We start from the raw sequence: 22,772 nt of genomic DNA, 5'->3' as shown, positions 1-22,772 counted from the left end.
TGCTCTGGCATTTATATCCAACTGTATGCTGGTTTAAATTACCCACGAGGAAATACGTGTCTGTATGAGTATGATTAATCCAGGCTCATTCAAAATGTGTCAGGACTTTCCCTCCCCCCCTCCCTTCTTGGCTCTCCGTTCATATAACCCAGGCTGCCTCCAGCCAGCCTTTCTCCACTTGTCCTGAGCGCAAAAAGGTGCAGCGGAGTCTCTGAGAATGAGCACTTTCTCCTCTGAGACCGCGTGGCTCTGCCTGGCTGTCACGGCAGCCCTGGGGGGACTAGTTCTTTGCAAACTCAAGAGTCCAGGACAGGTGGGGGGAAAGGGGGTCTGCCTGGCGGGCCTCTGGGGAGGGGCTTGCCTGTTAAGCCTGTCCCTCTTCTGGAGTTTGATCCTGTTCTCCCTGTCATGCTTCCTCCTGTATACTTACCTATCTGGCCAAGAGTTGTTACCTGTGGACCAAAAGGCTGTGCTAATCACAGGTAAGTGGGTGACACTGCGATTCTCACTCAGGGCAGAATCTGGTACTTGCTTTGCCTTAAAGAGACATTTTCAGATTCGGTTTAAAGATAAAATGCTTGGTGTGGAGTAAATAAAATACATCTCCAAGTGGTTTTCGCTACACTGTTTTTGGTTTGCTTTCTTCAGGAGGTATACTCCATAGAGGGTCGGGGAAGGTGAAGTGCATCTAAGCCATGATTTTGTTAATTTCCCAGGATAAATATTAATCAGCAAACCTATGTTATTTCATGTTTCATTGTATCCAGGAAAGTCCCCTAGGTTTCTTTAGGCTTAAACAGAATTTTGCTCTGTGATTAATGTTTGGCTGTGCTCTAGACTTTGGCTTTTATTCCTTAGCCTTGCTGTGTTGTTTTGTTTTTTGTTTATTTTCTTTTGAATACAGGGGTGGGCAAAAGTAAGTTTACAGTTGCATTGGGACATTCTTTTGAGTTAATAATGATATTGTAATAATCATAATCTGCCTGTTTTTTTCCCATACAAACAACTGTAAACCTACTTTTGCCCACCCCAGTATAGAATGGACTTACCAAGGCTGGCAACTTTGCAGTTAGATGGGCTGCTGTCAAGAACCTTGTCTCATCTAAGCGTTTGTCTTCATACTTGTCATTAGACTGCTAACGTTTCTCAATTGGATTAAGCTGGCAGTGTGTCCAGAAGGCAGTTGCTTGTTAGCTGGGCTGCCAGCTTTTTTCTTCTTTTGTCTTTTCTTTTTCGGCTGCAAGTGTGAGTCCGAAATGAATCCCTGTGGTTTGTAAAACTGGTTTGTTTGGTTGTGAAGTTTGAGTTTGGATAGGGCTTTCAGTGGGATTACCCAGCATTATCCTAACCCAGAAAAAACCCTGCCAAGAATGAACATTAGCTACAGAATCATTTGCTGGGATGTCATCACCCCACACCCTGCGGCTACACCAGCTGGGGGTGAAGGCAGACACAGGGTGTGGATGGAAGCAAATAGAGGAGCGGTTCTCAACCTGTGGGTCGCGACCCCTTTGGCGGTCGAACGACCCTTTCACAGGGGTTGCCTAAGACCATCCTGCATATCAGATATTTACATTACGATTCATAACAGTAGCAACATTACAGTTATGAAGTAGCAACGAAAATAATTTTATGGTTTGGTCACAACATGAGGAACTGTACTTAAAGGACCAGGAGGTTGAGAACCACTGAAATAGAGGTTTTCCCCAATTCACAGAGAAATAGACTCTAAAGTGGCTTGTCTATATTGTCTTTTAAGAAATTCTCCCTTAACATGAAACGCAAGTTGGCACTTGTTGGAGATTTGAAGTGTGGCGGAAAACAAGTTTCTTCAAAAACAAAACAAAACAAAACAAAAACCCCAGACAATTCAAAGGTAGAAAACTCAGTGGATCAACGGGATGTTTACCGACACAAATGTCCGGTATCACCTGGATTCATGCATCTAGAAGACTGGCTGCGTTTTCTACATTTTCACTAGCAATCCCTGGATGGGCTGTCCTTCCATTCTGTGCGCAGTAGCAAGTACCCAGGGTCTTCAGAATAATTCCTGGTCGAATTTGTTTGTTGTACTTTTCCACTTGTGTGAAAGAAGACAGCGATTAAGCATGTTAAAAAAGTAATAGCAATGCTGTGGTTGACACTAATGGGACATGACCTCCTGGAGGTCCAGATATTCTGGGGAGATCAGTTTCAGGGAGCAGCACTTCCGAGGCGAATAAATAAGAACTCTAAACCTTAGGATACCCTCAGGCAAACTTCAAGGTAACAGAGAAAACTGGAATTCTCTCCGCTTCATTATCTTGTCAATGTTCTTTACCCTCTACTTTTGCAGATGTAGGCAAGCACAAATGCTCACAAAATGCACACTGAAATGTCCTGACTTGTGTTTAGTGGTTTGGAAAATGACTGATTCAATTAGGCAGCTCAAGCCCAATGACTAATCCCTCAATGAAATGCTTAACAATTAGAAAACGGAGAATTAATAAAGGAAGTACATACATTTTAGGGCAGGGGTGGGGAACATTTTTTCTGCTAAGGGCCATTTGAATATTTATAACGTCATTTGTGGGCCATACAAAATTCTCAACTTAAAAATCAGCCTGCTGTATTTCATCAAACATTTAATTAACTCATCTCTAATGCCTTGGCAGGGCCAGATCAAATTATTTCTTGGGCTTTATACTGCTCGTGAGCCACCACATTCCCCACCCCTGTTTTAGGGGGATTGAAACGTCCCTTTGAAGCGTTTAACATAATTCTCAAAGTTTCAAGATCTTTATACTAAATGGAGAAATTTAAAATGAATTCGTTTAGTTAGCTCCGAACTTATTAAAAAATAAGTCACCATAACTTCGAATACATTTTATTTCAGGATGGCTTACAAACTGGTAAACATTTTAGTGACTGGGAGAAATGTGTCAATGCACATAAATATTGTTTCTTTATTTGATAATTTAAGATTTGGAAATTTCTTTTACAGGGATAATCTGAAATACGTAAAAAGGGTAAATGCCAAACTGTCAGATTCACAAAGTTGTCCAGCACAGTCTTATTTGCAACAGAGAAATAGCAAAAGCAATACAAATGGTGACAAATTATAGTATATCCTCTAGGTAGAGAAATGGGTACTATTTAAAAATGACAACCACAGGACTGTGTTATACCATGGAAAACTGGGCTAAAGAAAAACATGCAGGAGATCCAGGTGTTTGAGCAAGACTGCAACCATGTCATATGAATTAAAACACACACACACAACAACAACCAAACACTGGGAGGAAATAATTTGCAATGGTTGGATTAGGGTACTTGGATGCTTTTTCCCCTAAATATTTTCCCTAAAATTTCTCTAATGTAGTTATAGTACTTAAATAATAATATATATTTTTTTCTTTTAAACAATTTTATTGAATGTATTGGGGTGACTGGTTAATAAAATTATATAGGTTTCAGGTGTACAATTCTCTAATGCACCACTGTATATTGTTTGGTGTGTTCATCAACCCAAGTCAAGAATTCTTCCTCACCATTTATCCCCCCTTTACCTTCTTCTACCTCCCCCCACCTCTCTTTCCCTCCGGTAATCACCATACTATTGTTTGAGTCTATAAGGCAGCGGTTCTCAACCTTTGGGTCACGACCTCTTTGGAGGTCGAACGACCCTTTCACAGGGGTCGCCTAAGACCATCGGAAAACACATATATAATTACATATTGTTTTTGGGATTAATCACTATGCTTTAATTATGTTCAATTTGTAGCAATGAAATTGGGGATCACCACAACATGAGGAACTGTATTATAGGGACGCGGCATTAGGAAGGTTGAGAACCACTGCGTATAAGGTGTTTTGGGGTTTTTTTGGCTTAGTCCGTTCATCTTTTTCACCCAGCCCCCCAACCTGCCTCCCCTCTGTCAGTCTATTCTCTGAGTCTACTTGTATTTTTTGTTTATTTTGCTCATTAGATTCCACATATAAGTAAAATCATATGGTATTTGTGTCTCTCTGACTAGCTAATTTTAAAAGGAATCACATTAAAAAGATAAAGTCCATTTATGGACCCAGTTGTAGGACAATTACGAGGACAAGTTAAAAAAAACAACTTTCTTTTCTTTGAGTTCCTTATTTCATTTTTCTAAGATATTCAAAGGTCTTTTGTCTCAGAAACATGTAATTATAGTATAAAGAAGAAATAAGAAAGCACAGCGTGTTTGAACACATATTTGTCTTCAAGATACCTGAAGCTATAGGGGCCATTTAATTTTTAAAATGACTCTAAAATTGGCCCAACCAGTGTAGACCAGTGGTTGAGCATTAACCTATGAACCAGGAGGTCACGATTTGATCCTGGTCAGGCCATAAGCCCAGGATGTGAGCTCAATCCCCAGTGTGGGGACTGCAGGAGGCAGCCGATCAGTGATTCTCTCTCATCATTGATGTTTCTATCTCTCTCTCCCTCTCCCTTCCTCTCTGAAATCAATAAAAATATATTTTAAAGTGAAATAAAATGACTCTAAAATTAATGATGAGCAGGCCCACATGATTGCAATAGCATCTCAGGCACAATACAGTGGAAAAAACTTTGAAGTGTGACAGGCTTGCCTTAGGCTGGGTTCTTCAGGGGCAGCGTTCAAGATGAGGATTTGTGTTGTGGGGAAGAAACCCCCCTCTACCGCTCAGCGTTCTTTTGCCTGGCCTAATGATCAACTCTATATGAGACAGATTTACAAGAGAAAGTAACCAAATTTACATTGTACATATGGGAACCCCACATACATAGGAGGCTCAGGGACAGAAGCCTAAAATAAAGTATATATGACATTTTGAGCTAAGGATCAGGTAGGGTGCCTTGGAGGCTTCCGAGGGGAGGAGGGTCATTCCAGGACGATAAGTATAGTGGATGTTCAGTAATTAGTAATTTCCCTGTTCTGTGGATAGGTCATAAAACATTATTTTTGGTGACAATTCTTATTATGGGCAAGGCCCCTAATGAAAATTCTTTAAGGGAGAGGTAACAGTTTCTTGTGAGCCTGTGGAATCTTGATTGCCTTCAGCTCAAAATAATTCACGTGCTAAAGTGGGGAAGCATTTTGGGGAAGCCTGTTCTGACCCCCTATAGCATGAAAGAGATTTATTGGGAAAGTTTCCAAGGATTATTGGTCCTGGAGTAGGGAAGATGGGCAGGAAGAGGAGGAGGCCACCTGACGTGCAGCATCAAGGGAAGTCCCCCGAGGGTCACGTGGCTTTATCATTGAAGCAGATCTGGAGGCAGTGAGGTCACTTGGTAGGAGATGCAAAGATAACTTTGATTTGCCACCCTCAGCCCTTTCGTCCTGGTCCCTTCATTCTTTCTCACCCACGAGTATTAACTTCTGATTTGGCATCGACTGTGAACAGGGCACACACTTGGAGGGCATCACAGTCCAAGGGGAGGGTTTCGGCCATAGCCGAGCCATGGGGTACAGAGGGCACCTCCAGGAGCATTCCCAAAGTGTGGTGAAGCTCAAGGGTGGGCACTGCTCCTGTGTGAGGGCTGGGGAAAGCTTGACAAAAGAGAGACCGCCTTAGGAATTAACAAGGGGAAATACGGTCTTTCAGGATAATTGGTCAAGCAACTCCTACGCACACAGCTAGCACTCATTAAAACTTGTTGAGTTGGATAATTTTTAATTGAAATTTTCAAAACTGGGTGCAATGATGAGGTCCTTTTTAAAAAAATTAAGTCTTTATTATTAAAAGTATTACATGTCCCCCTTTTTCCCTATTGACCCCTTCTAGCCCCACCACCGCCCCTCACCCCAGGCCTTCACCACCCTATTGTCTGATGTGGGTTAGGCATATATGCATACAAATTCTTTTTTTTAATATATATTTTATTGATTTTTCACAGAGAGAAAGGGAGAGGGATAGAGAGTTAGAAACATCGATGAGAGAGAAACATCGACCAGCTGCCTCCTGCACACTCCCCACTGGGGATGTGCCCGCAACCAAGGTACATGCCCTTGACCGGAATCGAACCTGGGACCCTTGAGTCCGCAGGCCGACGCTCTATCCACTGAGCCAAACCGGTTAGGGCTGCATACAAATTCTTTGGTTGATCTCTTCCCACCCACCCACACTCCCTCACCTTCCCTCTGAGATTCTGCAGTCTGTTCTATGCTTTTATGTCTCTGGATCTATTTTGTTCATCAGTTTATGTTGTTCAGTAAGATTCCACATGAAGGTCCTTTTTTTATGTTGCAAACAAAGGATCCTAGGTGGGTGGTGACTCCTACTGAAGCTTATTAAAAGTCTAAATAAGGTACTAAAATTAATACTGTTGACATCAGCTTGTGATTTGGTGTCCTTTGGATTTTTTTATTTTTTATTTTTTTGAGAGAGACACATGGATTAGTTGCTTCTGGCATGCACCCCAAGCCTGCAATTGTAGTATGTGCCCTTGACCGGAATCAAACCTGGCACCTTTCAGTCCGAGGGGCTGACACTCTATCCACTGAGCCAAACTGGCTAGGGCTGGTGTACTTTGAGTTTTACGTTATATTATTGAAATGGATGAACATTTACAGTGGACTACGGGATGAGAGAAATAACATCTCTATTACATACATTTTATATTTGACTCTCACAACCCTAAGAAGTTGCATACTTGTGAATGAAGAAACTATGTGTCTGCCCAACCAACGTGGCTCAGTGGTTGAGCATCGACCTATGAACCAGGAGGTCATGGTTCAATTCCTGGTCAGGGCACATGCCCAGGTTTCGGGCTCCATCCCCAGTAGGGGGCATGCAGGAGTGCCAATCGATGATTCTCTCTCATCATTGATGTTTCTATCTCTTTCTCCCCCTTCCTTCCTCTCTTAAATCAATAAATATATACTTTTTAAAAAAAGAAACTATGTGTCTAAAGTCACTGAACTAGTAAGTAGCAGAGATGGGACTAAACCCAGATCAGACCCATCTGCCACCCAAAGGCATGCTCTTAATCCCTGTAATTATTAATGTCATATCCATGGTTACTGGTAGCCTATAAAGGTGTCCAGGATATAAAATGTGTCCGTGCAATGGGCAAGTACATGTTGAACATATACAGAGTGAAGCAAAAGTAGTTTTACAGTTGTGAGTATGCAAAATATAATTTATTCTTGTATTTTATTTATTAATTATTACATTATTTTCCATGTAAACAACTGTAGACCTACTTTTGCCCGACCCTGTATTATGTGCATAGACTTTGCTGATACAGAACTTGGCGATTGGATGAGATGTAGGTGAGAGGAGATAAAATAGAAGTGCTGTGGACAGGGGCAGGAATGATGATCTGAGTTATGCCATATGGTGAGTTTCACTTCAGGTTTGATTTTGAGGGCAGTAAGGGGGCAGTGCCAGTGGAAAGTCATGGGCAGGTGGAAATAAAGAAGGAGACATTGGTTAATTTGGAGAAAAAGACTGGAGAAACACAAGCAGCAAAGTGATGGTTAATGTTGCAAGGGAAGAGGTCCTTGAAGTATATAATAAATAATCAATACAGTCCATAGTAAGCCTATAATCCAGTCAGTCTATCAGAATTTTTTTAAATGAGCACATATCCTCTTTTTTTTCCCCATTCAGTTTAAGCTTTACCTTAGCTCTTCGCAGAGAATCATAAAAAGGTGTTGTTAACCCGGGTAATTTTGTAAAAGTTTGAATGGTGATTTTATTAGGCATTTTAGATGGGGTATTTTTTAAAATTAAATTTATTGGGGTGATATTGGTTATATAGGTTTCAAGTATACATTTCTATGATACATGATCTGTACATTGCATTGTGTGCCTACCACCCAAAGTCAAATCATCTTCCGTCACCATATATGTGGTCCCCTTTACCTTTTACTACCCCTCTTCCCACCTTCCTTCTGCTAACTGCCATACTGTCGTCTGTGTCTGTGAGTTTCAGTTTTTTGGTTGGGAAAATTCTCATGGAATGAAGGACGCCCCCTATATATTGTAAACTATTTGAAGGCAGGGACCAGGTCTTTTTTATGACCATGTCCCCCTTCACAGGCTCTGAGCACAGTAGTCCCAAAACAGTGTTAATGAATGCGTGCGCCCTGAATAAATGAACCAAGCCAGTGACGTGTTCTCCCCCATTTTTCGTCACTGGCTGGACGAAACTCGGTCATTGTCCCAATCTGCCCACTTCTTTAGGTACTTATTTCTGCTGGTTCTTTTTGCAAAGGCCACCTATGTAGAAAGGGCAGAGTGACTTGGCTGAGCTGTCCAGGCCCATTGTTCTGCCGTGACTAAATTGTTGGCTTGCTCTGCACAGGGCTTTGTGATGACTTGGTTCTAAGTGTGCTTCTGCTTACCCAGGATGTGGCACAAACAGAACATCCTCTGCTCCCAGCAGGCTGCTGCAACTGCTCTCCCAGCGGTCACTGCACCCTCCTAGCCACCAGAGTGTGACTGCCACCTCGGCACTGCTGACCGTATTTTCCTTCCTGACATGGCCTCCTTTACCTTTCAGGAGATTGCATTTCCACGTGTTTCTCCCACTTCTTTGTCTCTTGATTATCCAGGTTCTTCTTCCTACCCATCCCCAAGGTGGCTCTGTTCTTAGCCCCCTTATCTTGCCACATTCTCTACCATTTAAATCCCTCCTACTCCTGAGGTATCTGCATGAGGACCAGCAGATCTGAAGTTTTGTATACCTGACACTCTTTTGACCTCTGACTCATATTTCTGGGATTTCAGGATGAAACTTTAAACTTGGAATTTCTAAGACAAGGTTATCCTTCCTCCTAATCCTCTTTCTTTTCTTAACTTTCCTGGTTCTCACCTTTCCCCCCAATTCTGTCTATTCTATTTCTTTCTCATCCCTCCTTCCACTTCTTTACGCCAGCCACTTTCTACAGGTTCTTTTTATCCCTTACCGATGATTTCTTCATTGGTTGATCTTCTGCTGTCTACCATCCTGATGCCAGGATTCCCTATCTCTCCCCCCACTCTGCCCCAATTCTCTGTGTTTTCCTTTAGGATATGTTTACATTTCTCACACTCTTGTGCGGCACTCTTGTTTCCAGGTATGGCATCTCCTGCCTCCTGTCTTCTGGTGATGATCAATTTCTAATGCCTCGCCCAGACTTGTTGCCTGCACTCTGGACCACCTACCCACTGCTTCCTGGATGTCCCAGGGTCCACATGTCCCAGACTGCACTCTCTAACTTTCCCTTAAATTCTGCCATTGGTCCAGTGCTCTCTACCTTGTTGATGACACTAATACCGTCCACCCCATCTGCCCAAGTCAGAGATGCCACAGCCATCTTTGAATCCTCCGCTCAGGTAGCCCAGATCGCAAGCTTGAGAGTTCTTGACTCTCTTCTTTATAGCCTCATCCAACCAGTCATTTATTCATAACTCAGTGACCTTTCCCTACCTTTGAATCTCTCCCCTCCTTTTTTTTTTGTTAATCCTCACCTGAGAATATTTTCCCCCACTGATTTTTAGAAAGAGGGGAAGGAGGAAGGGAGGGAGGGAGGGAGAGATGGAGGGAGGGAGGGAGAGAGAGAGAGAGAGAGAGAGAGAGAGAGAGAGAGAGAGAGAGAGAGAGAGAGAGAAACATCAATGTGAGAGAGAAACATCCATTGGTTGCCTCCTGCACCTGTCCCAACCAGGGCAGCGATCGAACCTGCAACCCAGGTACATGTCCTTGACTGCAAATTGAACCGCAGACCCTTCTGTGTGTGGGCTGACACTCTAACCACAGAGCAACACCAGCCAGGATTCTCTCCTTTTTATTACTGAAGCTACTCCCTTTGTTCAAAGCTTCCTTGTTTCTCATTTGGACTATTGTAATAGGGTCTTGGTTGTTACCCTTGACTCTCATTTCTTCATCCTCATTTGGTAGCCAGACAAGTACTTTTCTAAAATATAAAGCTAACCAATCCCACTTCCCTATATATAAATCCCTACTATAGTCACTCACCCATATAAAGTCCAAATTTCTTGTGTGCAAAGGTCCTTGTGTTATATACTTCCCTTATATCCCCCAAGTTTCCAGGAAAGTTCTGGACACCTATTAACTATTCAAAGTTGTATGCTATCCAGGCACTGTACTAAGATATATTACTACCTTTAAGACAGATCAAGACCTGCTGAGAAGGTAAAACTTGAGGTTTTCAGAAGGGTCCCTGGTACAAACAAGTTCTAATCTCAAAAATTGATCAAAGATTATCCTGTCTACACCCTCATGGTCGAAGCTTCCATGTCCATTTGTTTATATCAGTATCTAAACCCCATGGAGTTTTTAATCCCCTGTTCATGCTCCTAAGGATGAACCCTTCCTAGATGTTGCTCCCTCACCCCATCCCCTGCCTTCCCAATTTTGGGGTTCAATGCTGGGCCCTCAGAGTTTGGGATCAGATTAGATCATAGGGTGTCAATATATGTATATATGGTAGGACATGGTACAGGCAGTGGTTTTGAGCAAGGCCACAGACATCAGGTTAATAGATAGATGGTTCAGTTGTACTGAACCAAACGGAGATAAGCTGATGCCTGGGAAGGAGAGTAAACCCAGGTGCCAAAGAGGACAAGATGGGGGCAAGCTAAGCAGGAAGCACGAGGAAGTCTAGTGCAGCGATAGAGTGGAATGGGGAACATCTCTGGCTTGGATGACCCAGGGACCCTTGGGGCTTCCATCCCACCCACCATCATCGCAACATGGCATCTCCTCTTTAACCTAGGATTCACTCTATGCAACACTGGTGCTCCCTGGCCCCCTTGCACGCTGCCCCACATCATGAGATCCTTCCTCTGTGTTCAGAATTGCCAGCTCCCATGGACCTAGTGCCATAAACAGGGCATTGAGAAGAGATGTATCCACTGAAAAACAATCCTAAAACTCAAGAACAGAAGCATTAGGAACATTGAGTTGAGTGCCCTTTATGTACAGAGGACTCAAGGTCCAGGGACTGGGCCAGATTCATTTTAATTTGAGGCAGTGCCCAACACAGCCAGAGAGTCAAAAGATGAGGTTGCTTAAAAAGCCCTCAACTCTGGAAAGAGGATATTGAGCATAATTATAATAAGCCCTGGAATATGGAGGGGATTACTTCCTCAGAATTCTCCCATCCAACACCCACACCTTTTTCCACTTAAAGTTTGAGAGAAGCTTTGATAATGAGCCTTAAGAAGTTTGTGTTCACACAGAAATAACCAGAAAGTCATCTTAGGGGAACATCGCTGGGACAATGGTGCAGGGGTTAGGGTTTCACTTCATCCTGTTCCCCAGGCAGGGCCTGGCCTCATACAACGGATCTCCCCTGGCCCACTCCACTTGTTACAGGTCAGTTGTAATGCTGGGGCGGGGGGGAAAGTGGTGAGGGGGAAAGAACATCTCCTTCTGCCACTTTGGGGTCTACATAGTCATTGATGAACTTTATTGCAACACAATGCCTGAATACCCTTTCCAGGATTATCCATTTTATCTAGTGGGTTTTTAAAAATAACACCAATGATGCAAAGCTCACTACCTCTTCAGGGAAATCATTCCACTTTTATACAATGTTAATAGTTGTAAATATCTTCCTTATATTAGGCCCAAATAGGCCTCCCTGACAATTATCGATGCATTAATTCTGCCCTTGGAAGTCACCTAATATAAAGAAAGCACTCTTTTGTAAGATGGCCCTTAAAAAATGAAAAGACTGCATCATATAAATGTGCTTTGAACTAAACATCCTCATCCCTCCCGTGACCTGGTTTCCAGAATTTTTATCATTCTGCTCAGTGTCCTCTGAACCATTTTTAGTTACTTGACATTCCTTTGAGATGTTGATTCAGATTTAACATTGCGTGCCATCTTGGTCTGAGCAGTACAAACCAGACTGCAATGAATGAGGTGAAATTAAATCTGAAGGCATTGTCAGTACCAAAAGTATGTGGTAATTGATGAAGTAAGAGCCTATTGTCCAAGGGATAAAGAAAAAGTAGAAGCCATGCGTGGCTCAGCTTTCGTTCTAGTTATTTTACAAGCCTAATATGCAAAGCTATTGATTAAAAAGGCAATTTACTTATATAGCGAATCTTCAATGGTTTGGGGTGCCAGTTATGGTTATAGGGGTAGTTATGAGGATAAAATGAAATAAGGCATGCCAAATGCTTAACACTATGCCTGGCTGAATAGTACACAATTGGTGAATGCTGCTGTAAGATATTGGAGAAGACAAAAGACATTACAGTAATCAGAGAGAGTATCATGATGGAAATAATACCAGCTATTTTCTGGGCTGGAACAGGCAGTCCCCATTATGAGCTCTTATTTCTTTGTTCCTGCCAAGTTAAATTAGATCTCTCTTTTTTACGCCTCTTTCATCACCTTTATCATCCTTTATGAGTATTTGTTTAATGTCTCCTTCCTCTTAAAGCAGTGGTTCATGACTGGGAGCAATTTTGCCTCCCAGGGGACATTTTAGCAATGCCTAAAGATACACACACACAGAGGGAGAGAGAGAGAGAAATATCCATGTGAGAAACATCAATCAGTTGTCTCCCACATGTACCCTAGGCTGGGAATCGAACCCGCCACCTGGGTATGTGTCCTGACTAGGAATTGAACCAGCCACCCCTCAGTGCACAGGACAATGCTCCAACCAACTGAGCCACACCAGCCAGATATTTTTGGTTGTCCTAATTGGGGCCATAGAAACAGGCTGCTAGCATCTCGTGCACAGAAGCCATGGATGCTGCTAAGCACCCTACAGTGCACAGGATAGCCCCTCAAATAATTACCTCATCTCAAATGTCAATAGTGCTGAGGTTGAGACACCCTGCCCTAGAGTTTGAGCTCCCTACCTCAGGGGCCATATCATTCTCATTGATCATGATATACCCAAGTGCCAGTTACATGATGGGAGCCCAATAATAATAAAAGGAAGTAGGAATTGAGCTGGATCTTAAAGAATATACACGTCTGAATGTATTTTTCTTCCACTTTGAGTACACGGAGGCAGAGGATGCTGGGAGTTGTTTGGAAACAAAGTTCACAAAGGAGATTGCAAATATTCTATCCCTAAAGGGATGGAAGAGACAGGAGCCCTGGGGCTTCCCCAGGAGACTGATATTGCGATAAACAAGTGAGTTTCAGAACAAAAGGTCTGGAACTGCAGGTAACACAAGAACACCCAAGACTAGGAGCAGCTCATAGTTTTGACAGACAGAATTCAGCCAACTCCTGAAAAAGCAGAGACAGAATGTTAAATGAAGAGGAACGAGAGTGCCTTTGGTAATGCACAAAGGTGAGGCTTCTCAGCCCACCCTGGGCCGCCATGCACACAGAGGTCCCTACCTTGGGGCAGCACCTGGAGTCTGGTGGATGTCAACCATCACTGTGCATTAGAATCACCTGAGCCCCTTTCAAAACATATTGATGCTTAGGCGTCCACTCCCAGATCTCAAGTTCACCTGGTCTAAGACATGTGACTTGGGTGTTGGTGTTTCGCAGTAGTTCTCAACCTTGGCTGCACATTAGAATCACCTGGGAATCTTTTTAAAATCCTGATTTCTGGGCCTCATCCTCCGGAAATTGTTTCTTTGTTACTAATGTTGTGGCCCCACCCCATAACAAAGAAACAGAATTCCGGAGGATGAGGCCCAGAAATCAGGGTTTTAAAAAGATTCTCAGGTGATTCTAATGTGCAGCCAAGGTTGAGAACCACTGCCTTAGCACATGCTGTTCCTTTTACCTGGAATACTTGAAGAGGGGTGGAGCCCCTTAACAGGACTGGTTTCTTCTTCACCTTCATATCTTAGTCTAAACCAGGGTTTCTCAGTCTTGACACCATTATCATTTCAGATCAAAAAAATTCTTTGTTGTTGGGGCTGTTCTGTGCATTGTCAGGTGTTTAGGAGCAAACAGGGCCTCTACTCACTAAATGCTGACAGCACCCCCCCCCACCCCCCAGGTGTGATAACCCCAAAATGTCAGACATTGTCAAATGTGCTGTGGTGGCAACATCACGGGACAGTTGAAATACTACTAGTTGAAATATTACCTTCTTGAGCAGATGTTCCCTGGTTTCCAGGCTTTATATCTTCAGCTATTATTGTCAATCTCCTTATCTCATTTGTTACTTTCATAGCATGTTTCTCATCTTGAAATTAAATATACATTTATTTATCTGATAAGTATCTGTGGCCCCTTCCACCCTAGACTACTTGGACTATTTCACTCAGTTCTGACACAGCTGCTGGCATGCAGGAGATACTCAATGAACACGCATTGAACAAATATATGCATGCATGGAACTAGGGACTGTGGGGTGTGCAGTACTGTCCTCCAGGGTGAGAAGTGATCTAGCACAGCAGAAAGGGCATGGCCTTTGAAGTCAGTGAGTTCTGGCTTTCTAGCTTTCTGTGGCCTGGGCAGCTTAATTAACTTCTCAGAGCCTAATTTAGTCACCTGCAACATGGGGATACTATTCTTGAGTGTGTGATTAGCTGTGTAATCCTCCCTGCTCTCTTCTGTAGCCGTGCCCTTGACACCTGGAGCAGGTCTCCATCAGAGCTCACCCTCACCAGGGACAGGAATCAAAACTGTACCCGCAGTGCCTTACTTGGTGCCAATCATAGATGCTCAGCCAGTGACCTCTGTGCAATGTGACCTTGGCTGGTCAGCTGAGATGATTCTTGTGGGGCCAGTCCCTGGGAGATAAATGACCAATCCAGGTCCCTCCTTGGTGCGTTATGGGACTGGGGAAGCTGTGCTCACCCCTCCCCTTCGCGTGTGGTGAGCTTACGTTCAGGTGGGAATTCTGGCTTCTTGCAGAAAACAGGAAGTGTGCCACGGTCCTCTTACCACTCTGTTTCCTCCTCCTTCTCTGGACTTGGCAAATAATAAATCTGATGATGATATTGTCCCAATGTCCCTTAGCCCCAGGGAACCGAGTGTGAGCAAAACTGCTCCCTGCTTCCTCCTTCACCAGAAAAGGGAATCTTCATGACTTCAAAATCGTTCTAACAAAGAGTACTCTACTCCCAGCACCCAGCCCAATATGAGGCAGAGAGAAGCTGAGTGAGTTAATGAGTGGGGTACTTTGGTTGGAGCTGGTTTCTAAAGATGTTCTAATTCAACTCTGACACTGGGCACAGAGAAAAGGACCTGATGTGCTGTTGCCTCCGGAGAGGAAGCCTCACCTCAGGTTGCTGCTGGGGAACCAACACCAGGCTAGACATGGAGAATGCCTGATGGGCAGGGTATCCCCTTTGGATTATGCAAGGGAGGTTCTAACCCAGACCTCATAATCAGATAGAAGTTCACATTTTGATTTTAATTAATCAGTTGTTCCTGATAATCAAAATGATTCAGATATCAGAGAAGAGTCACCCTGCCCCAGTAGGTCAAGATACCATATGCTTGAGTCCCTGTTCTATGCCCTGTAAGAGGTCTATCCATGCCCTACACATGTTTGTCAATTTCCAAGCCCCTCTTTCTCCAGGTCTGATTTCTAGTGAAGGTGAACTCTTGTCCACCTACTTTTAGTCAAAACATATAAGAGCCCCCCCCCTTTTTTTAGTTACTCACCGTCAACCTTCCCCTTGCCCCTACAAGCTATGCATATAGATCAGCTGAAAGCAGTAAGTTTTCTGGAAAATATTCAGGGGTCTTCTATTATAGCAGACGCTGTAGATTTTAGACTGCCCTATTCATCTTTGTGTGTTACTTTTCATTGAAATATACTTCTCATATCGTGAAATTTACCCTTTAAAGCTTACAATTCAGTGGTTTTTAGTATATTCATAAGGTTATGCAACTGTCACCTTTATCTAATTCCAAATTTTGATCACCCCAAAAAGAAACCTGTAACCATTAGTAGACTGCCCTATTCTGAAAATGTCAGTCATTTCTGCCAACTTGACTTCCCAAGTCCAGACATGTTGCTTTTCATCCCCCCCAATCCCATGCCACTTCATCTCTTTGGGGTGTCACCCCTTCTCCTTCCCCATTAGTGTTTTTAGCAGGAGGGAATAGTAAACAGCAGTGTTGTCCAACATCTAATGTGAGCCACATACTAGTAAATAATTTAAATTTTGCTGGTAGTCACACTTTAAAAAGTAAAAACAAAACAGGTAAAATTAATTTAACTAATTAATTTAACGCAATATGTCCAAAATGTCATTATTTTGACATATAATCAGTATAAAAGTTATTAGTGAGGCATTTTTCATTGTACTAATTTTTTAAAAAAATATGTTTTTATTGATTTTAGGAAGAAAGAAAGGGAGAGGGAGAGATAGAAATGTCGATGAGAGAGAAACATCAACATCGATCAGCTGCCTCCTGCAGGTTCCCCACTGGGGATTGAGCCAGCAACCCAGCATGTGCCAGGACTGGGAATTTAACCCAACGTCTTGGTGCATGGCTCGATACTCAGCCATTGAGCCACACCAGCTGGGCTGTATTACCTTTTTGATGATTTGTCCATGATTTGATTTCTCAAGGTAGTCCCTCCCTTCCACCTCAATTATTTATCAGAGCACTCATTTTAGTTTCTTACCATAATCCATAATTTTCTATTTATATCACAAATGTACTATCTGTGTCACATACTAGCCTATAAACTTTGTGAGGACAGTGCTATGGACTAAATTGTGCTCCCTCTAGATCAGTGATGGCGAACCTATGACACGCGTGTCAGAGGTGACACGCGCACTCATTTTTTTGGTTGATTTTTCTTTGTTAAATGGCATTTAAATATATAAAATAAATATCAAAAATATAAGTCTTTGTTTTACTATGGTTGCAAAGATCAAAAAATGTCTATATGTGACACGGCACCAGAGTTAAGATAGGGTTTTTCAAAAGGCTGACACGCCGAGCTCAAAAGGTTCACCATCACTGCTCTAGATTAATAGGTTGAAGCCCTAACCCCAAAAGTGATGGCATTTGAGACAGGGCTTTTGTAAGATGATTAGGTTTAGATAAGGTCACAGGTGGGGCCCTCAGGATGGGATCAATGTCCTTATATGAAGAGATACCAGAGAGCTGTCTCCCTCCCTCTCTCTGCCATGTGAGGACACCATGAGAAGGCCTGCAGTGAGCTCTCCAGCCCTGGCCAGTGTTTCTCAATGGCTAGAGTGTTGGCCCATGTACCGAAGGGTTGTGGGTTCAATTCCTGGTCAAGAGCATGTACCTGGGTTTTGGGTTCACTCCCGCCCCTTGGCCATGGCGCATGCGGGAGGCAATCAGCCAATGTGTCTCTCTCACATCAATGTTTCTCTTTCTCTCTGCTCCCTCCCTTCCCTCCCTTCTACTCTCTCTGAAAAGCAATGGAAAAAATATCCTCTGGTGAGAATTAACAACAACAACAACAAAAAGATAGCTCTTACCAGAACCCAATAATGCTGGCACCCTGGTCTCTGATTTCTGGCCTCCACAACTGTGGGAGAATGGATTTCTGTAATTTAAGCCACTCAGTTTGTGGAATTTTGTTATAGCAGCCTGAACTGAGTCAGATGGGCATCACATCTATCTTCCTCACCAGTATATCTCAAGTACCTAACACAGTGCCTAACACATAATATGAGCTCAGTAAAACCCCGGTGAGTGAATGAATGAATGAATGAATGAATACGTAAATACAGGTGTCAAAAATTAGTGAAGAGTAGCAATAGCTACTTATACAACTCACCTAGAATATTATACACCGGGAACTGTCCTTTCTGGGGACTGTCATCAAACTTGGACATTGTCCTCCTGGGAATGGCCACAAAATACAGATTTGCTCATAACTATGTCAGGGAACAAATAATGAAACTCAGTCCTCTGGTCTGTGAAATGGAGATAAACATATTGACCCTAGGACCCATTTATTTATTCAACAAATACAGAGTACCTAGTGTACACCAGACACTGTCCTAGATGCTAGAGATTCAACAGGAAACAAAGCAATGTTTTTGCTTTCATTGAGTTTATATCCTAGTGAGGGAGACAAATATTTAGAAATCAATAGACCAATATGTAATAATACAATGTTAGGTGGTGGTAGGAACAATGAAGAAAAATACCAAGATATCTTAGGTAAGGTGTTTGGTACAATGTCTCTACTATAATATGTGCTCAATAAATGGTAGCCTTTTATATCACTCTCATTATCCAACTTATGAGTTACCACCCAGTATCTAAAGTGATTCTTTTAAAATCTAAGTCAGGCCCTAGCCGGTATGTCTTAGTGGATAGAGCGTCAGCCTGCGGACTGAAGGGTCCCAGATTCGATTCTCAGCCAGGACACATGCCTGGGTTGCAGGCTCAATCTCTAGTAGGGGGTGTGCAGGAGGCAGCCAATCCATGATTCTCTCTCATCATGGATGTTCTATCTCTATCTCCCTCTCCCTTCCTCTCTGAAATCAATAAAAAAAAGATTTAAAAATAATGTAAGTCAGTTCATGTCACTGTGTTCAAAATTTCTTTCTCTCCCTCTTTCTCTCTCTCTATATATATACTATTGGTTTTGAGAGGAAGGGAGAGGGAGAGATGGAAACATCAATGATGAGAATCATTGATCAGATGCCTCCTGCCCACCCACTACTGGGGATCAAGCCTGCATCGTGGGCATGTGCCCTGACCAGAATCAAACCATGACCTCCTGGTTCATAGGTCAATGCTCAATCACTGAGCCACACCAGCTGGGCTGTGTTCAAACTTTATTTCTTTTTTTAAAAAAGAAATCTTTATTGTTGAAAGTATTACATATGTCCCCCCTTTGCCCCCATGGAGCCCCTTAGACTTTCTAATGATATTTCATTATGCTTAGAATAAAAGGCACAGTCTTCACTATGGTTTCAAGCAGGGTTTCTCAACCTTGGCACTGTTGACATTGGGACCGAATAGTTCCTTGTTGTGGGGCTGTTCTGTGCATTGTAGGATGTTAAGCAGCAATTTTAGATGCTACACACTAGATGCCAGTAGCACCATCCAACTTGTGACAACCAAAAGTATCTCTATGTCTTGTTAGAGGTCTCCTGGAGGACAAAATCTCCCCAGTTGAAAACCACTGGCTTAAAGGCCTCACATGAACTAGGCTTGAATTACTGCTCTGATTTGCCTCCTATTATTCTCTTCCTCACTTACTCTGCTCTGGTCAAAAATGGCCTCCTTGTTCTTCCTCTAACAATTATCTATCTGTCTGAGAGCCTTTGCACCTGCTCTTCTCTTTGCCTGGTGCAAACTTCCCTGGGATATCTATTCAGCTGCTCCCTGCTCAGGGTTGCCATCCCTGACCTCCATAAAGGATATGGAATCCTCCTCCCCATCACTATTCCATCTCAACACCACTTGACACTATATGCATTTGTTTGTTCTTTGAATGTATCTAATTTCCCTCTATAATGTAAACTCCATGGACAGAGACTTGGATGGTTCTATGTACTGCTATATCACCATGATCTAGAGGAGTGCATAGTATATAGTAGTTCAGTGATGGCGAACCTTTTGAGCTCGGCGTGTCAGCATCTTGAAAAACCCTAACTTAACTCTGGTGCCGTGTCACATATAGAAATTTTTTGATATTTGCAACCATAGTAAAACAAAGACTTATATTTTTGATATTTATTTAAATGCCATTTAACAAAGAAAAATCAACCAAAAAAATGAGTTCGCGTGTCACCTCTGACACGCGTGTCATAGGTTCGCCATCATTGGTCTACAGCAAGCATGTCAAACTCGCGGTTTGTTGGTTAATAGATAGCTGTTGAAAGAATGGATAAATATATGATTACTAGAAGAACAGGCAGGAAGACACAGGAGGCAGGACATGTGTGAGATAAGGAAGAAACCAGCCTGACTGGAATGAAAAGCAGATCCTGAAGTTGGGCGTGGCTGGGTGTGAACAAATTATAGAGGCTGTTGAAACCCAGGTAGGGCACTTCATCCATTACCTATCAGACAGGTTAGAGCCAGAGTAGGTTCATGAGTGGGGGAATGATAGTGTAGGGGAGGAGTAGAAATGAGAAGCCCGAGTCGAACTAGAAAACAATGCAGTGGAAACCTGGATCCAATCAGAAAATAACAATGTTTTGTGGTTGAGTGGGATGGTTTCCTCCCTGTGCCATCTCTTTTTCGTTAGAAGTGTTGGGGCAAGTAGGTTCTAAGGGAGAGAATGCTGTGATTGAACAATGTTCACGATGACATCAGAAGTGTGTGGTGACAGGAGTCTCCAGTGTTTGCCATCACTGTTCAAAGGAGCTAGATCAGATTAACCATCACTAGGCAGTGATTATTCATGAAACAGAAAATAGAGCACTTCTGTAAGTCAGCGCTCTCTTGGATTTCTGGGCAGTACTTTAGTCAAATTTGACAGGTAGCGTCTTGCACCATTGTATGTTAGAAGCAACCGAGTGTTTGGCTATGTGTTGGCAAGAATGACATCCTGTCAGTCAGAAACCACCTTTCCTGTGGAAAAGACTCACAGAGGCATTATTAAGGCACCCTTTGTAGATGAAACTACAGATAATAATAGGGAGGAAGAACTAAGCCACTTTAGGATAACGAGACAATTTACATTTCTGGGAGGTTTCCCTGTCTTTGTGTTATGTTAATCTTAAGTAAATTTACTTTTTATATAGCAGTGCGGGTTTTTTTTTTTTATGTAGTTGCTGAACATGTTTTTACAAGTGTTACTTTGCTTGTAAACCTTCCTGTAAAATATATGGTTTAAACTTTTTAAAAAAATGTCCACTAACAAAACACACGAAAACATGAGTGATCAAAAGAATCCAGCCTCAAAAAAGCACAACTGTATGATTTTATTTATTTAAAGTAAAAATCAGGCACAACTGACCCATCTGTTAGAAGTCAGGCTGGTGATAACCTGTGGGTGGGGGTGATTGGAAGGAGGCACAGGGGAGATTTCTGCTGAGCTGATGTTTCTTGGTCTGAGTGCTGGCTGCATGAGTGGATTTACTCTGTGGTGTATACTATAATAAATAAAAAATAATGGAGGAAGTTTTCTAGAATGTACATAGCAGACTGATAGTCTCAAAACTATTATTGCCTTAAATAACCATCAGACGAAATATACATTAGTTGCTGATTTACAAAGATTGACTATATTCAGATAGAACTTGGTGAATAGGAAAAAAAACACACACCTAAATGTGTGCTTTAGAATCTTATGATTCTAATTACACTTCTCCTCTTGTTCATTGAGTGACAGTGGAAACTTTATATTCTTTCACTTGCAAAATGAAAATAAAAAGGTGTACTTGCTTTTATAAGAGCCAACTGAAAGCGCTCCAAATGGCCAAAGCTAAAACAATTTGAGCAATAAAATAAAGTAGTATTGGATTATAACCCAAAATATAAAATTAATATTCATGAGTCCATAATGAAATAAGCCAATGATTGAATAAATGAATAAACAAGGGAGAAGAGACTGAGTTCCCATGCAGAGGAATTCCAAATAATTTACGTAGATACTCCATTCTAAAGGAGGAGAAGATAACTCCTCACTCCTCAAGTGTGAGCTATGCAGAGATTTCCTTCCAAGGAGTATGGTATGGCAGGGGGAGGGGTGGAGAAACCTGACAGCATCACTTCATCCAGGTGAAGGGCAACATCAACAGTCATTAATCATGTTGACAGGATGTAGTACTCTTAATATGTACTCTTAATATAATGTGATGGAAATGACATTTACCTCACCTCTGTGATTTCCTCCCCCAAACACATAACCCCAGTCTACCAGTCTAATAGTAAGAAAAACATCGGACAAATCCCAACAAAGGGGCATCCTACAGTATACCTGAACAGTACTCTTTTACCATCAAAGATATCAAAAACAAGGAAAATTCCGAGAAACTGTCACAGCCAAGAGAAGCCCAAGGAGACATGATTACTAAATGTAATGTGGTATCGTAACATGCTTAACAGAAAAAGCATGTTAAGTAGAAAATAAGGAAGTCTGAATCAAATATGGAATTTGGCTAATAACTATGTAGCAATCTTGGTTCATCGCTTGTAAGAAATGTATGCCAAAACCGGTTTGGCTCAGTGGATAGAGCGTCGGCCTGCGGACTGAAAGGTCCCGGGTTCGATTCCGGTCAAGGGCATGTACCTGGGTTGCGGGCACATCCCCAGTGGGAGATGTGCAGGAGGCAACTAATCGATGTTTCTCTCTCATCGATGTTTCTAACTCTCTATCTCTCTCCCTTCCTCTCTGTAAAAAATCAATAAAATATATTTTTTAAAAAAAAGAAAAGAAAAGAAAAATCTTAAAAAAAAAAAAAGAAATGTAGCATACTAATGTAAGATGTTAATAATGGAAAACTGTATGTGGGCATATGGAAACTATACTTTTTCTGAGAATCTAAAACTGTTCTAGAAAATTAAAAATCTATTTTTTTTAAAAAGACTCACTTTACCTTGAGACCACTGGCATGAAGTGAAGTATCACATATAATAAGCACCACGCTCTTAAACTTTTGGGACCTAGTTCCCTTATATAGGGCAAAGTTTGTTAGCACATACCTACTCCACCCATTTCCACATCAGCTGTGTGTTGACTGTCATGTGCCCTAAGGGAAATGCACATTTTCATGGGAACCAGATCTCAATAGAATGCTGAATGAAATAGTCATCTGTGTACTCTAGTTTCATAAAGTTTGAGAAACCTTTAATAAGTTAGGTGCATGTAAAAAATGAATGGATAAATGTGGTCATTAAAAAAGGATCTGAATTTTATCTGTTTGTGGCCCATCAGTGCAACATTGCCTATATTTTGAGAATTTTGATTTAT

General features: G+C 42.1%; 1 protein-coding gene across 1 annotated transcript in view; it reads left to right on the top strand.

Moving 5' to 3' along the window:
• Nucleotides 1-217: 217 nt before the first annotated feature.
• HSD17B2 (hydroxysteroid 17-beta dehydrogenase 2) overlaps nucleotides 218-22,772 on the top strand; it is a 57,139-nt gene continuing 34,584 nt past the window's right edge. The window contains exon 1 of the mRNA XM_006087039.3: nucleotides 218-482. Within this exon, the coding sequence (XP_006087101.1) occupies nucleotides 218-482 (265 nt within the window). The remainder of the gene's footprint in view (nucleotides 483-22,772) is intronic.

This window comes from Myotis lucifugus, unplaced genomic scaffold (assembly GCF_000147115.1).
Source record: "Myotis lucifugus unplaced genomic scaffold, Myoluc2.0 scaffold_35, whole genome shotgun sequence".
Classification (NCBI taxonomy): domain Eukaryota; kingdom Metazoa; phylum Chordata; class Mammalia; order Chiroptera; family Vespertilionidae; genus Myotis; species Myotis lucifugus.
This window is presented reverse-complemented; position numbering and strand designations above follow the sequence as displayed.